This window comes from Lepisma saccharinum, chromosome 27, assembly GCF_977018435.1.
Source record: "Lepisma saccharinum chromosome 27, izLepSacc3.1, whole genome shotgun sequence".
NCBI lineage: Eukaryota > Metazoa > Arthropoda > Insecta > Zygentoma > Lepismatidae > Lepisma > Lepisma saccharinum.
In genome coordinates, this window is record NC_139255.1 from 41,632,104 (window position 1) to 41,647,515 (window position 15,412).

At 37.7% G+C, this 15,412-nt stretch overlaps 1 protein-coding gene across 1 annotated transcript; it reads left to right on the top strand.

The window, feature by feature from the left end:
* Window positions 1–992: 992 nt before the first annotated feature.
* Window positions 993–14,509, top strand: LOC145980066 (trafficking protein particle complex subunit 2-like protein). The gene is made up of 5 exons (XM_083113057.1): window positions 993–1,167; window positions 1,738–1,910; window positions 9,209–9,296; window positions 9,554–9,633; window positions 12,354–14,509. Exons 1-5 carry the CDS (start codon window positions 1,135–1,137, stop codon window positions 12,397–12,399), a joined length of 420 nt encoding a protein of 139 aa, XP_082969183.1. The 5' UTR covers window positions 993–1,134; the 3' UTR covers window positions 12,400–14,509.
* Window positions 14,510–15,412: the final 903 nt, after the last annotated feature.

Consider the following 15,412-nt stretch of genomic DNA (forward strand, 5'->3'; position numbering starts at 1 on the left):
CTCGCGAGAGTCACTGCGCGACTTTCTGCAAAAAAAATTGAAAAATTGAACTTTGCGGCCGCATAGATTGTGTTTTTCTTCATGCTGCATGGGAATAATAATTCAAATTATTATTATTGTTATTATTATTACTGTCGGAGATCTTTGACTGTGATAAATTAGTCATTTTTTTATTTTTTCTACAGCATTTTCCATAATATTTCAAAAGCTCAAGGGGGGAGGTTAAACCCGGTAACCTCCCCTTGCGTACGCCACTGAGTATATAATACAGGACTCGTAGCGTAGGAACAAAAATCACCGAGAAAGTCGCTTTGTTCTCACCAAGTTACGCCTATGGTGTAGGAGTTATGAAAATTGTTGAAAAATATTATGGTGTGAATTTAGATATGGCAAATTTGGAGGAAAAACAGGATTTATTTATCTTATAATACAAGTGTAACATCCACAATCTGCTGCACCAGTGACTTATCAACACTCCCCTAAAATTTTTCACAGATGCCCGATTTATGGTGATTTTGGCTGTAAATTTATCCTTGGACTCCCCCTAAATTTGGACTTACACCCCAAATGGAAAATGCTGGATAAATCCCTGTGCAGCAACTTTAATGAAAATGGAGTTGGAGAGCGGCATTGGGAGTGAGTGTGTGTCAATGTTCTTTCGTCAATTGCATCTATTCATAATTCATCCTCATCGTCGCGATTAGTCAAAAGCGAAATAAAAGCGGCGTCAACTATGAAAAGAGACAACATAATCGCCGACTTGAGACCCCAGAATTCCTGAAGAGTGGAAAATACTGTGCATAATTTACATATAAAAATTTTAAAAAATCATTTAAGTCAACCCCGTCCCTCCGCTCGAAATTTATTTGATGTCTGTGCTAGAGTTGATTGATTTATCGTCATTCAAATTACCAGGAACTAGTTTCGAATTTTCGCTTGCGATGACGCTACCGTTCAGGAGACTTCAGCGGCGGACAGAGACATCTACGGTGAATGTGTGAACTATCTGCACCGAGGGAGAAAAAAATACGAGGACCTGTCCGGCGGCTGTCCGTCGACTCCAGTCATCTCCCTTTCCAGTGGTAAACAAAACAAACATAAACCAAATATCGAAAGACTGATCAGCTGGAAATCATGGCGGTATGCGTGGCAGTGATTGGAAAAGAGGTATGGAAACAATTGTAATTTCACGTTGATTTTGCTTTTATTTTATTTCCAAACGTAACAGATTCAGTAAAAACCATTCTTTTCGTAGTAACAATAAACGTAGCTTTTGTAATCAATCATCAATCGATTGTCAACACGTAATGCAACAAAATTGATTGGTTTTACCAGAAGAATGTATGAACTCACGTTTTATTTTCAAGCTGCTGTAAATACTACACAAAGCGGTAAAATGTTTGTAATAGATTTTATAACATATTAGAAAGAGGATTATTAACATTATAATTTTTATATATTTTCTACCATAAGTTGATGTGCAATAAATATTTTTTTTTACTTTAAAGATGATAATGAATATTGCGAGTACGAGATGAAAGTGATATTTATTTCTCTTTTGTGGGATGCTATTGGGCTCACTTTACTGTTGTATGTTATTGATTACACTTCCTAAATACCTATTTTTATAAAGAGTTACAGTCTCGCTACAGATGTGATATAAAATTTGGTAGTGTGTGATAACTAAATAACATCAGTCATTTTGAACTGTTAACTAGTCCTTACTTGTGTTTTCAGAATTCACCAAAATACATATCATGTCTAAACCCAAATCTGGAGCTGCAATTTCACTACACAATCCACACATCCTTGGATGTTGTAGAAGAAAAGTTATCTGCTGTTGGTAAAGCAAGTGGGGATGTCAGAGAACTTTATCTTGGACTCCTATATTCAACAGAGGAGCATAGAGTGTATCCTTTTTCATCTGTAAAATGGGTATACAATGATTGTATTAGCATAATCTCTGTTGTGAGTAAATTAGTAAGGCAAAGTATAGGTTATTACAGAGAACAAAATAGAATATCATAATCTGTGTTGTTATTGTATATATGATTATTGATTTAGGTGTAAATGTTAGACTACATACACATGCAAGATGTCAGTGCCAAGGTTAGGGAATCAGGTTTGATCTTCCAAAATGTATATTTTTCAATTTCATTTTTAGATAATTATTTATGTATAGTAAAGCACTTTTAATTGTACCAATCCTTGGAGAAAATATAATGTTGTCCAGTTTTGTGGTGTGGTGGTAATTCTGAATTAGAGATGATTATTTTGGTCATTAACTAATGCATTAATTTTTTGGTGAGGGAGAGAGAGAGAAAAGGAGTCATGCAATGCTTGTGAATAAACACATTCCTTTGTTTATTGTTGCCTTTGTGAATTTTTTGAACATAAATATCCTGGGAGTAAATTAGTAAGGCAAAGTATAGAGAATGTCTCCAATTTTGTTAATATTTGGTATACTAACTAAATTTGGCCTTATAATCACGAATCTGTTGTTAAAATGTGGGGGTCACGTCTGGAAATCGTGGCAAAAGCTGAAGTAAGTTGAGATTTTTTTAAAAAAAAAAAAAAAAAAAAAACTGTATCACATTGTTTTACGAACAAAATTTTAACTAAGCTTGCCGGTAACAGTTTCATACATTGGAGACACATTTCTTCAATTTTACTCAAGAAACTACTTACGGAAATGAGTTTCTCCAAGGTTTACAATGTTCGTCGAGGTATTTTCTTTCATCGTGGAATATATTTGACCGGGAAATCATGTATTTTTCAAGAGAAATACCTCACCGATGCACAATTGTCATTGCTTTCATTTGTTTGCCCTACGACAACCGGATGCTGTGTACGTTTGATGATGTAAGCCCCTGTCAGTGTTTCAACCCCCCTTTTTTTTACTATGCTTGCCTAAGGTAACCTAACCTAACCTTATCAGAAATGGTTCGTGGGGCTATCCGTGAATGGTTCGTGGGCTATCCGTCAGCTACCCATGCATAATGTATAATTTCCACCGGTGACAAACACGATAGTAGGTATTTTTGGGTGAAGAAGGTTGAAACACTGAATAGCCACAACGTGAGTCAAGATGTGCCCGCCATATTGTGTGTTCCGGAAGCGAGGAAAGGAATAAAAAAAAGCACTCAGGATGTGAAAAATTGCGTTTGTTTTCGTGTAAAAAGCATAATGGCACCTTGAACTATGTTCCGCAATACACAAATAGTAAGTACGAACCATGCGAAACACAAAATATTCGATTTTAATGTGTCTCCGATCTATGAAACTGTTACCAGCTTGCCTAACCTTACCGGAAATGGTTCGTGTGGCTACCCTTTCATAATGTACTGGTCAGAAGGCTAAAATTAGTTAATCTACCATACATAAACAAAATTCAAGATACTTTCTTACCCTAACGTTACTGGAAAAAGTTTCGTGGGGATATCAGTTAAATCTTTTCCCAATGAGCACATATTGTAACAAAATATAAGTTTTGTAGCACCTGCTTCCTCACTGCCCAAAATGCCATTTTTCTAGAACGCTTGAAAACGCGTGAAAATCTGCTAGTACTCCATGCTTGAGAAACTGCTGCTTGCTACTCTTCCAATTACACTATTTCCAGTAAATATTACTTAGTGAAGCTTTCATCTGTGCTACACTGCTTTAGACTTTCTTCCACAGTTATTTCCACTACTCTAAATGATGATGTGATGAAATTGATGAATGGACACTCACAAAGAGTACCCATGACCAGGCGAGGATTTGAACCCGCTACCTCTGGAGTCTTAGCATGCTGTTCTAATCACTCTAGTGTGGAGGTCAGCTTAGACTTCTGAAATTTCGCTTGTGGCTTGAAGGGATTTTGAGATTAAAAATTTCACTGGGGAACAGTTTTTGGCCTCTGAAACATATCGTGTTTCTAACTAACTAACTCTAACATTGTATTTCTAATGTAAAATTTTACGCTGAATTCAAATATGTACTCAGAATTTTTCCATCACCCACAGTTTTTGTACAATGACATGTTTTAAGTATTTTCTTTTTGTAGAATTTTATGTATTTTTTCTGTAATAAGTAATGTATGCAAAACAATATTTTAAACGATTTTGAACAGAAGGTCGGCACAAACCTTTACGAACGCACAATGACACACTCGGGATTTTACTTCAGGGGAGGGCTGAATCACATTGAAGGGGGGGGGGGAGGTGAACATTGTATTTGATGCGACTTCAATGGAAATGAAATGGTGTGGCTTGAACCATGAGATAATTCATCAGACTGTTATTTATGTATTATGTAGTTAAAAGGAATAAGTAGAAAATGCAAATAAGGTATCCAAATTTATCATCTCCTATGAAGCTAGTACCTCACAGTGAGAACTTACTTACCAGTACCACATCCCCCTACACATCTAATACATGAATAGGAACATGAGGCAGCTACCGAAGTTCAAAATGAGGATAAAGATTATTCTACAACCTTGGTGACAATGAAGTTCGACCAGAAAGGAATACGTGATTAAATGCACAGAGGCTTAGGCGGTGGAATGGGTGACCCGCAGAAGTGACGCATGTGTGTAAGAGGAGGCGTGTGAGAAGGCAAGAATCGTGATCCCAGCATGTTGCACCCAAGGTCACGTAAAGAACGAAAACGGGGAACTATACGCGTGACATTGAACTTCGACCAGGCACCAGACCCATACGGAAAATTCCAGATAGTGGCGCATTCGACGGAAGCATGACGTCACGGACACGATAAGGGAGTCCGCCGTATATAAGCGCGTGCTGTGCACCGAGGAACCGCAGTGCATCATCACCATGGCCAGGAGCAAACATATTGACAACACTGTGAGGAGAAGAGTGGTGGAGTTGCAACGGGATGGACTCAGTGAACGGGATATAGGGCGCCAACTGAACTTACCCAAGTCAACCATCCACTGCATCATCAAACACCACCAAAATACGGGTACTACAGAGCCAGGTAAGGCCCCCGGTCGAAAACGCCTGCTGAGTGTGCGTGACCTATGGATATTTAGGCACTATATCCAGACCAACAACAATGTTTCTGTGGCCGAATTACGACTGTGGACTCGAGAACACTTTCACATTGAAGTGTCAACCAGAACCATTCGCCGTTACCTACAGCGATGCGGTTACCGAGTGTACAAGGTGAAACGTAAACCCTTCCTTTCCATGTTGAACGAAGGCAATCAACTACAGTGGGCACGAATGTACCGGGGATGGACATTTCGGCAGTGGAACAGGGTTTTGTGGATGGACGAATCCATTTTCAATGTTGTGTACGGGAAAATACGGAAAACAGTCATTTGTCGGAAGGAGGAACAGAATGAAGCAAAATGTTATGCACGTCGGGTACAGAAACCTGCGTCAGTGATGGTATGGGGATGCATGACGGCATCTGGGGTTGGCCCACTACACGTCTGTGAGGGCATTGTGAATGCACACGCCTATATACACATACTGGAGCGGCATCTTCCCACAGTGCGAAGGCACCTGTTCCACAGGCGGCGTCTCATCTTTCAACACGACAATGCCAGGCCTCATACAGCGCGGCTGACAAGAGAATGGTTGACTCGCCATCACTAGCGAACTCTGCCATGGCCACCATCGAGTCCCGACCTCTCGCCCATTGAGAATGTGTGGCATGTTATTAAGCGACGTGTGCAACAGAGGGGACCCACGACAGTGGCTGCTCTTATTGCCTGCCTGCAGGACGAATGGCACCGCATCGATGTGGAATACCTTGAACGACTCGTCCGCAGCATGCCCCGACGCATTGCCACAGTTATTCGCCGACGGGGCGGCGTCACACCATGGTAAACAGGATCCCCTCTAACAGTGGTTGAACTTCAATGTCACGTGTAGATGGACGAAAATGTTTTATTTTGTGTGGACACCATACATTGCTGCGTTGCAGTGGAAATTTATGTTTTCCTTTGTTCCCTGTAGCCTGCTGAATAAAATATGTTCAGCATATGCATGTGTTCTCCTTGTTTCACAATGCACTCCTATATTTGTGACTGGTCTAACTTCATTGTCACTAAGGTTGTACTTTCGAAGCCTCTTCCTTAAACAACCTTGTTTGAATTTGAAATTTGGAAAGAAACAGGCCGAACTTCTGAGATCTTGGCTGAAAGGCTGGAATCTTCTTCAGAAAGACACGAAAGTATGTTTCTTTCATAACCGACAGGAAGAGTTTTAAGATTTTTATTCTGAACAAAACAATATGGTGTACTGTAATAATATTTGCGCTGTGATGGATTTACTTGATCATGAACATGAAACAACAACGTGGAGACTGTTCACTGATTCCTTGAAAACTAGTTTGAAGGCTGTCTTTTTTGCACAATGGGAACAAATTCCCTTCTGTGCCTTTAGTTTGTGCAACTAACATGAAACATATGAAGATATGAAAATGCTGTTAGAAAAAAATTCAGTATGACAAGTATTGTTGGATTATGTATTGCGAATTATAAGTAATTGCATTGTTAAAGGGTTCACAGCACATCTATACTAAATTTTGCTGTTTCTTGTGCGAATGAGACTCCAGGGACAGGAATAATAATCACTACATCACGAAAGAATAGCCAAAACTTGAATCTCGTACACCTCAACAGAAAAATGTTGTGCAACCCTCACTAGTGAACTCTGGTATGATTCTTCTTCTTCCTCCACTTCATATCAAGTTAGGGCCTTTCAAAAACTTTATTAAGGTGATGGACAAAAATGGTGCCGAGTTTCATTATTTGAAGGAAAAATTTCCTTGCGTTAGTGATGCTAAAATCAAGGAAGGAATTTTTGTGTGCTCCCAAATTGGAGCTTTGATAAGGGATAAAAAATTTGAAGGTGAAAGATCAGCATGGAGTTAATTTAAAAGCATTGTGTAGCTATATAGACATTTTAGGAAATCGAAAAGCTCGAACTACCATTAGATTGTGGGTGAACTGTAACAGTCACACAAATATATGGGGTGTAATTTATCCCTCAAAATACATTTCTTTGAATCTCACCTGTATTTCTTCCCTGACAATCTTGGTGCCGTCAGTTACGAACGTGGGGATAGTTTCCACCAATACATTTCTGTCATGGGAAAGAGGTGCCAGGGACAGTGGAATGCAATAATTCTTGCTGATTACTATTGATGCTGAAGAGGGATGTCCAGTTGCAAAATACAGAAGGAAATCAACAACTCTCACATTTTACAAGAGCTATTTTTTTTCAACCTCCGATGACGCTGCCAGGTGGCCCATAAGACGCTAGGGGCGTCACACAGTGTGATATAAGTCCCCCCCTGCCAAGGCCAACGCTTCAGTTGAAGCTGAGCGATGGGCACGTGGAGATGTCTGCTACAATCGACTCTCCCGCCAAGTGTGAGGTGTGTTACCGGTTGACTTTATGGAGCCCGGGACCACAATCAGTGCGGCTGCATACTTTGAGACATTGCGCACACTACGCAGAGCCATTCAGAACAAACTGACAGGCATGCTATCAACCCAAGACGTTCTTCAACTATTCCAATGGGAAGTGTTTGATCACTACACCCCAGTCTTCCACCTTTTCCTGGCAATGAAGAAGTGGTTTGGAGGATGGCGCTTCCACGCCAATGAGGAGCAGCCTTGGGACACCGTGCAGACCTGTCACAACAGACAGGCGGCACTTTTTTTGCAGAGGGTATTGGGAAGCTGGTGCTTCGGTACAATAAATGTCTGAATCTTCTACGTTGAAAAGTAGATTATACCTGTACATAACTTTTGTCAATAAACCCATTTTGCTATTCACTGTGGTTTTGATTTCATGCCCTATCGGAGGTTGAAATAAAAATAGCTCTCGTAGTTAAGTTGAATAGTGTCATGCATATATGTAAAGATACACAGAACTATTTCACACTTAACCTGCATGTCACAAAAAAACTGTGGGTGATGCAGAAAACTACTTACATATTTGAATTCAGTGTGAAAAGTTCTATTAGGATCAGGTATTTTTCCTTGTGTGCCAAAAAAAAAAGTTCAATTTTGTTCCCCATTTTTATAGATACTCGAGTTTGAACTCCAGGTGCAGCAGCGCATATTGGAGGATCGTCCCATCACAATCACGGAACTCAGCAGCCATTTCCCACAGATTTCTCGGTCGTTGTTGCACGACATTGTTACCAAATGCCTCTTGTTCCGGAAATTGTGTGCCCGGTGGATGCCGAAACAACTGACGCCCAAACACAAAGGAAAATGCATGGGCACGGCACTGACATTTCTGCAGCGTTACTATGATGATGTCGATTTTCTCAACCGGATCATCACAGGGGATGAAATGTGGTTTGCATACAGCATCCCAGAAAGCAAACAGACTGTGTCGGCGCGAAATGCGATGTGCACGGTGTTCTGGGACAGACAAGGCATTCTGCTCATCGAGTTTCTGCCCAGAGGTGAGACTGTGAACTCTAACCGTTACTGTGAAACACTGGTGACATTGCGACAAGTCATTCAGAATAAGCGACGTGGTAAGCTGAGTGCCGGGGTGATCTTGCTGCAAGACAATGCGAAGCTGCATATTGCTAGGTGCACTGCACTGCAGCCCTTCTGGACAGCTTCGGTTGGGAGGTGTTCGATCATCCATCGTACAGCCCGGATTTCGCTCCCAGTGATTACCACCTGTTCTTGCACCTGAAAAAGTTCCTGTCCGGTCAATATTTTCACAGCAACGAAGAGGTTCAGACAGCACAGTGGTTCGGCACCCAGGCGGCGGACTTGTACGACACAGGTATACAGAAGTTGGTCCCACACTATGACAAGTGCCTGAATTCCGGCAGGAATTACGTTGACAAGTAACTGGACAATTGCTGTATCTGTGGCAATAAATCATTGAATGAAATAATGTTTTTTTTTTGTGCACGACCACAGGGAAACTAACTTTCTGGATGCGCCTAATATATCTTGTTTTGAAGCTCTTTGCATCTATTTTTAAAATCTGTTATCATTACCAATTCACACTGCGAAACCAATTTTATACAGATTTTTATTCAACGGAGTAAATATGTACCTGAAACGTGGCAACACCACACTCAGTGGCATCCTTTGAACAGTGAAAACTACAGGCTCTCATTGGGAGTCAGTGTGTAAGGTTGTGCTATGTTTTGAAGCTGGGTCTTTCTTTAAACAATACCAAATTATTTTCAAACTTTCCTTAACTGCACTTAGATTTGGTTACGTGACAAATACAAAAATCAAGTTTATTGTTGTAGTTGAATCTTCTAATACATCCCTTCGAGACAATGAAGTACGAATGGTAAGCACACTGTTATTATTTTAAGCATCTTTAATTCATTGTGGTGATAAGTCATAGTATCACAACATTTCTTTAATGTATTTGATCACTTACTTTGTGTAGAATTTAATTTAATTGGGTGATGTGAAGAATTTGCTTATTTTGAAAAGTAATTTATATTACTCCTTGGTTAGTCTCATTCCCAATCAGTTGTCATTATAAAGTGTTAAATGTTTATTTGCATCTCTTAATTCTTTCATGCAACCACTTCATTTCAGATGTTTCGTAAGCTGCATAGCGTTTACACAGACGTTGTGTGCAACCCATTTTACATTCCTGGGGATCCAATAGTTTCAAAGTAAGTTTATATGTAAATGTAATAAGTTAATAATCGTTGATCTATCTGCATTTGCATTGCCTTCAGCTTCGTTTTGCGTTTAATGCATGTTGCTTTGTCTACCTTGATTAACTTTCTGTAGGCCCTTAAAGCAAAGTAATGTTGGTGTAACCTGTAGAATACTTATTTATACACTCCTCACATAAAGTTTGGAATATTGTTACGTTAGACAATAGGTGATAGACACAGCCTTGGAATGCAACAACACACGGTATCTGTCTGGTGGACGTTTTCGTCTTTTTGCCGACATATGCCACCGTGCCTATCACCTATTGCCTAATATAATAATATTGCAAATTTGTTGTGCCTAATATAACAATATACAGATCTGTTCAATTGTAAAATTTATGGAATCTAACAGGAGTGAATATACGGTAAGCAGTTTCAGGATTCTCAATGGCTTGGAAAAGTAATGAAAAATCAAATGTTTTGTACTTGCCTGGATTTGGGAATTGAAATAAATTGCACTTTTCCTTGATATTGTATATACAGAGTGTCTCATCTAACGTTGCGAACTGAAATATTTCGTGAACAGCAACAAATATTGAAAAACTGCTTTCGCAGATATATAGGTGTGAGAGGGGCTCATGAAATTAGTGGACACAATACGTTCAGCTACGTAAGGAAATATGGCTTTCAACACAAACTTAGTTTTTCTTAATGGAAACCTCATTTTGTTTTCAGCTCATTTGAAAGTACGGAAAAAATCATTAAGAGTGGCTTTTGTTACATTGAGATACGTCAAGTAGTTCTCAAGTAATTGTAACCTGAAATTGACGCTTGAAACAAACATTCTCACAAGTTGATTCGTGTGTCGTAACATGCATATCCCCCTTTTGACGGCATCCGTGTATCGTAACAAACATGTTACTCTTCTGCATATTATGCGTTGTGCTTAGGAAAGTTGTTGCGTTCCAACAACTGCGCGTTACAATAAAATGTATAGTTTGTACATAAGTAAACACTGACAAATTATCTAAAATGTTCTGGTACATCTTTCTGAGTTAACAAATAACTGTTAATTAAAAAGTATAAATTTTAAACATTCCGCCATCAGTTACATGCATAAATGTTAGTGCATTAACATCTTTCTAATTTTTAATTGGCATTCATTTATTTACGTCATAATTTTTAGTACATTGGAACAATCAACTCTTCTCGTTTGGTCATGACAAATCTTTAAGTTTTCAACTTTGAAACTTATACATTTTTTCCTTCAAATTGATTTATCAAATTTATCAAATAAAGCAAGGGCGTAACAAAGTGCACTAATTAACAAGACTTTTGTGATAGTGTACGTACGTCAGAACTGTTGCTGACAAATTGTATTTTCAGACTCTGAAAAGGCCGGGATGATACTTATCTGTGGCGAGTGTAGGAAAAATGCAGTACAAGCGTGCAGGCTGTATGTGCGACGGCATTTGCGCTCGGCTCTGCCAACAGGCAGAGCCTTCACACTCAACTTCAGGTTACAATTACTTGTGAACTACTTGACGTATTTCAATGTAACAAAAGCCATTCTTAATGATTTTTTCCGTACTTTCAAACGAGCTGAAAACAAAATGGGGTTTCTATATAAAAAAAGTAGTTGAACGTATTGTGTCCACTAATTTCATGAGCCCCTCTCACACCTATATATTTGCGAAAGCAGTTTTTCAATATTTGTTGTTGTTCACCAAATATTTTAGGTCTCAATGTTAGATGAGACACCCTGTATAAAGATGTTGTTTATCTTATATTTGTTCATTTATCCTGTACAGTGTTGAATAAACTACACTCTTGAGTATCACATCTGGTTTAGCATTTAAAGCGTACATATTTAAACTTGGTTACTAGCATGTCAAAGCAGCACAGATTGATCTGATGCAGTGAAACCCTGATGGCATGGTGGTAACTTTGTCGCCTTCTTATTAAGGGTGCCTGAGTTTGATACCCGGTGGAGGCACATAGTGGTTTGGATCCAGTCCCAATTAGTTTATCTGTGCATGAAGTAGACTTAAACCAGACTTCACAGTAGCAGAACAGAATGTTGGAAAATGGAAATGGCAGACAGATGTATCAGGATCTTGCAATAGAAGAAATACACATCTGTTGTGACAATTTGATGGTTACTGTGTATTTCTATGCCAATTATTGATCAGTCCTTTCAGTGGCGTGCCCAGGATTTTCAAAATGGGGGGTGCATATTTTTTAGTATTCAATCCTGATTTTCCCATCTTTTTTCTGCCTTAGACATTTTTTGTTTTTTTAGAAATACTGGGCCCAAGGGGAGTTACAGCTCCCACCAACTTCCACTGATTCCTTTGAATAGGCTTTTTTAACATGTTTGTTTTTGTTCAATTGTCCAACACTGACACAGTAGTGCAACTACTACCAGGGAGCCATCTATTTCTTCTGGTCTGTCATCTTCTATACTTCTGCAAAGACAAATGACCACAGATTTAAACCAAATTCCAACAATCGGCAAGTACATTGTTAAGGTTTTGTTACATTTTGTGCACTCAGTGTAGTGTTATCTCCATTTAAACTTGGTAATCATATTTTGGGAGTCCCTGTAGTTGTGATATTGACATCACAGAATCACTGAAATAAATGTGATTCTTGTACACCATAGTGTGATTAGTTTTTATTAATATAAAGCCTATTTTTGTAACAAAATTCCTTGTGCTTGTGCATTACAGAAACTTTGACAACACTGTGAGGAATATTATGACCGGAAACACCTGAATTTGAGAAGACTGAAAAAAGAAGTGGAATCAAAGTAAAGTCTTATTTCTGTAATTCCCCCTTCAATATTAATATAACACATACAAAAACAAATATATTATGTTCTGTGTAAAGTGCATAATTTAGTTATGTATTCGTTATAACTTACACTTCTGCACCTCTAGTTATTTATTCTCTTGGGGTGGAATTTTTATGGTCGTTTAATTGTGTGAAAGTAATCCAGGTAGAATGGTGAATCCATACGCTTATAGAAACTTGTGTCTGGATGATCACTGATAGAGCATAACACTCTTTTGCTCATTGTTATTTAAAATACAATTCTGTATATTTTTGCAATGTTCCTATTTATCCTTGCATTTTCACAGCATACACAGGGTTTTAGAATAAAAAGAAATAGTCATTTTTCAGTGCTTTATAGAAACCAAAGTATTATTGAAAGAGTCAAAAGTACATACGTTTTTTAAGTATATGTCTAAGCTTGTATGCCTAACTTACAGATGTTCTATGTGTGAGCCCTTTGTCACACAAGATATCAATACGATTAATCCAATTTGTTTCAGACACTGGAGCATGTCCTCGTCAACAATCACAACATAAGTTTTCCATTTGCATTGTGAAATTCTTGCTCCAGTCTTGTTTGCGGAGGTTTACCAACATGTTTTAAAATGCTGCTGTACAACAGTAACAGTGTTTGTTTTCCGGCGTGCAAAGAAACCTTCTCTACCAGAGTAGCAGCCATTTTGCATAGATGGGCGCTCACGTGATGCTGACGTCACAAGCAACTGCAATCATAAAAACTTTCATCCCACCCATCTTATTCCATGTCTATCTGTTTAAAGGTTTTGGATAACATTGAAATTGTCTATCTTTTATAGTTACCCTATATAACCAATATGATAATTGTACAGCCCAATTTTCAAAGATATCAGAGATATTTTTCAAACTGTAACTATTGATGTAGCATTTAGAATTAATTTCGGCTTATGGAGTACTATATGTAAACGTAAATTGGTATTAAGTGTGGGTTTTATTAGTCAATAATGTTTGCCAGTTATTTATTCAAAAAAAAAATGTTGATACATATATTTATTAGGATTATATGATTATGATCATTCGTTTTTTTTTTTTGTGTTAGTACATTCCTGATTTGTACAGTTTTCAATTCCTGATTTTCTTTTTATGGTCTATAAATAAGAGGAAAAAAGTTTTCACTTTTTTTATGTCTGTTGTGGTATGCAGGTGGGCAAGCATTGCATTAACATTTTTTTACTTTGTATCTAAAAATTTATAGATCTTTGTATTTATTAATAATAATTTTAATTGGAATGTACATACTATTGATTAGATATCGCTGGTAAATATTTTCTTCTGATCATTCTTTAAGATCATTCCCCCCTTTCCCCTTTTTTAAACTTTTGCTCCTGCACTATTCCAAACTTTATCTATCAAGGAAAATTCCCATATATACGTATTCTCTTCCTTTTTCCTCACTGTTCTGTATTCTCGATGTGTAGAAAAATAACAGAATGTTAGAAAGTTTCTTGATGATTTTTCCTCATAATGAGGTTGTGGAGTAATATTAAGAGATCCAATCTTTTAGTTCATATTATTTCTTGAATCGATCGTATGATGATTTGTGAGCTTGGATAGGATAAAAATAAAAACTTCTGAATTTTGACTGAGAATTCATTTTCTTGTTCTCTAGATGATGTTTATCTTTTTCTATATAATCAATTTCATTGTTATCATGGCACTAGAATTTGGAACTAGTCCAGTGCAAAATATGTTACATTAAATACGTACATACCTACTTAATAATACTTTTATCATCCCAGTGTACTGGCGAATTTACGTAATTTTTGATTCCATGTTAAATGAAATTTGCATCACAGATGATTATTTAAAATTGTTAAACAATATGTTGTGTATGGAGAGGTATTGTTTTTCAAAAGTATATTACAATTGTTAATTAAAATACTGTTACCAAAGGGATTGTGTATTTTGTCAAAAATTTTGTTATGTAGTGTTTATTTATATTTTTTGTAAGTGAGAAATTTCATACATTAATTTTCTGGCTTGTGCAACTTATGAAACAATAAAGTTACAACTTATCAACTTTTTGAAGTTCATATTTCCCACGTGATTTCAATTTTTAAAATAATTTTTCAGAAATTTCTAGTAAGGGTGCATGCTACTATGTGTCACTCTTGTGTTCTTCTTAAAGGTTCGCATAACCACTTGTTGTAAGATGCAAAATAATCTAACACAACCTCACATGGCTAAGTCACTCTATTCTTGCATCCTTAATTCCTCCTAGGCACACTGGTTTTTCCAGCTTGCAGATACGAAACATCGCAGATAAAATAAAATAAAAACCACTAAATATAACTGTTAGAATATTTGCATCCACTCATAAATTTTTGTTGGTTAATGGGGTAGAGTCATATGATTTTCCTAGTTTTATAGAAACATGTGATTTTCCTAAAGTTCAAATCACCAACCCTGAGACCTTCTGTAAACAAAACCACGTGCATGCAGAAAGCATTGCAAACTCATAGAAGTAAAATAATCCACACGAAAATCCAGCATTGTTACAGGATTCATTACGTAAGGTAAAACAACGGCCAATTTGTAGTATGGGATACGCTGCCGCAAATGACGTCTCACTTTAAACCATATTCGTCTGATGTTTTGAGAGCGGGTTCTCACATTCAGAGGCTCTTATATAAAATGAATAGGTGCGGCGAACTACTATGAGTGTAACAGCAGATGATTGCGGTCATGAATCAGCTGACGTGGAGTGATACATCGAATCGGTGAGACGATTTGTTTACAGAAGGTCTCAAGGTTGGTGATTTATACTTTACTTATAACTTACGAAAATTGGAGCTCAACTTCTGATCAAATTACGTCACAACTTTGCAACAAGTTATTGTAGAATGAAAGTTATTTTAGCTCTCAATCCTTAGGTTCGTAATTTCAGATATCAAAGGGGAAATCAACATTTAGCCCC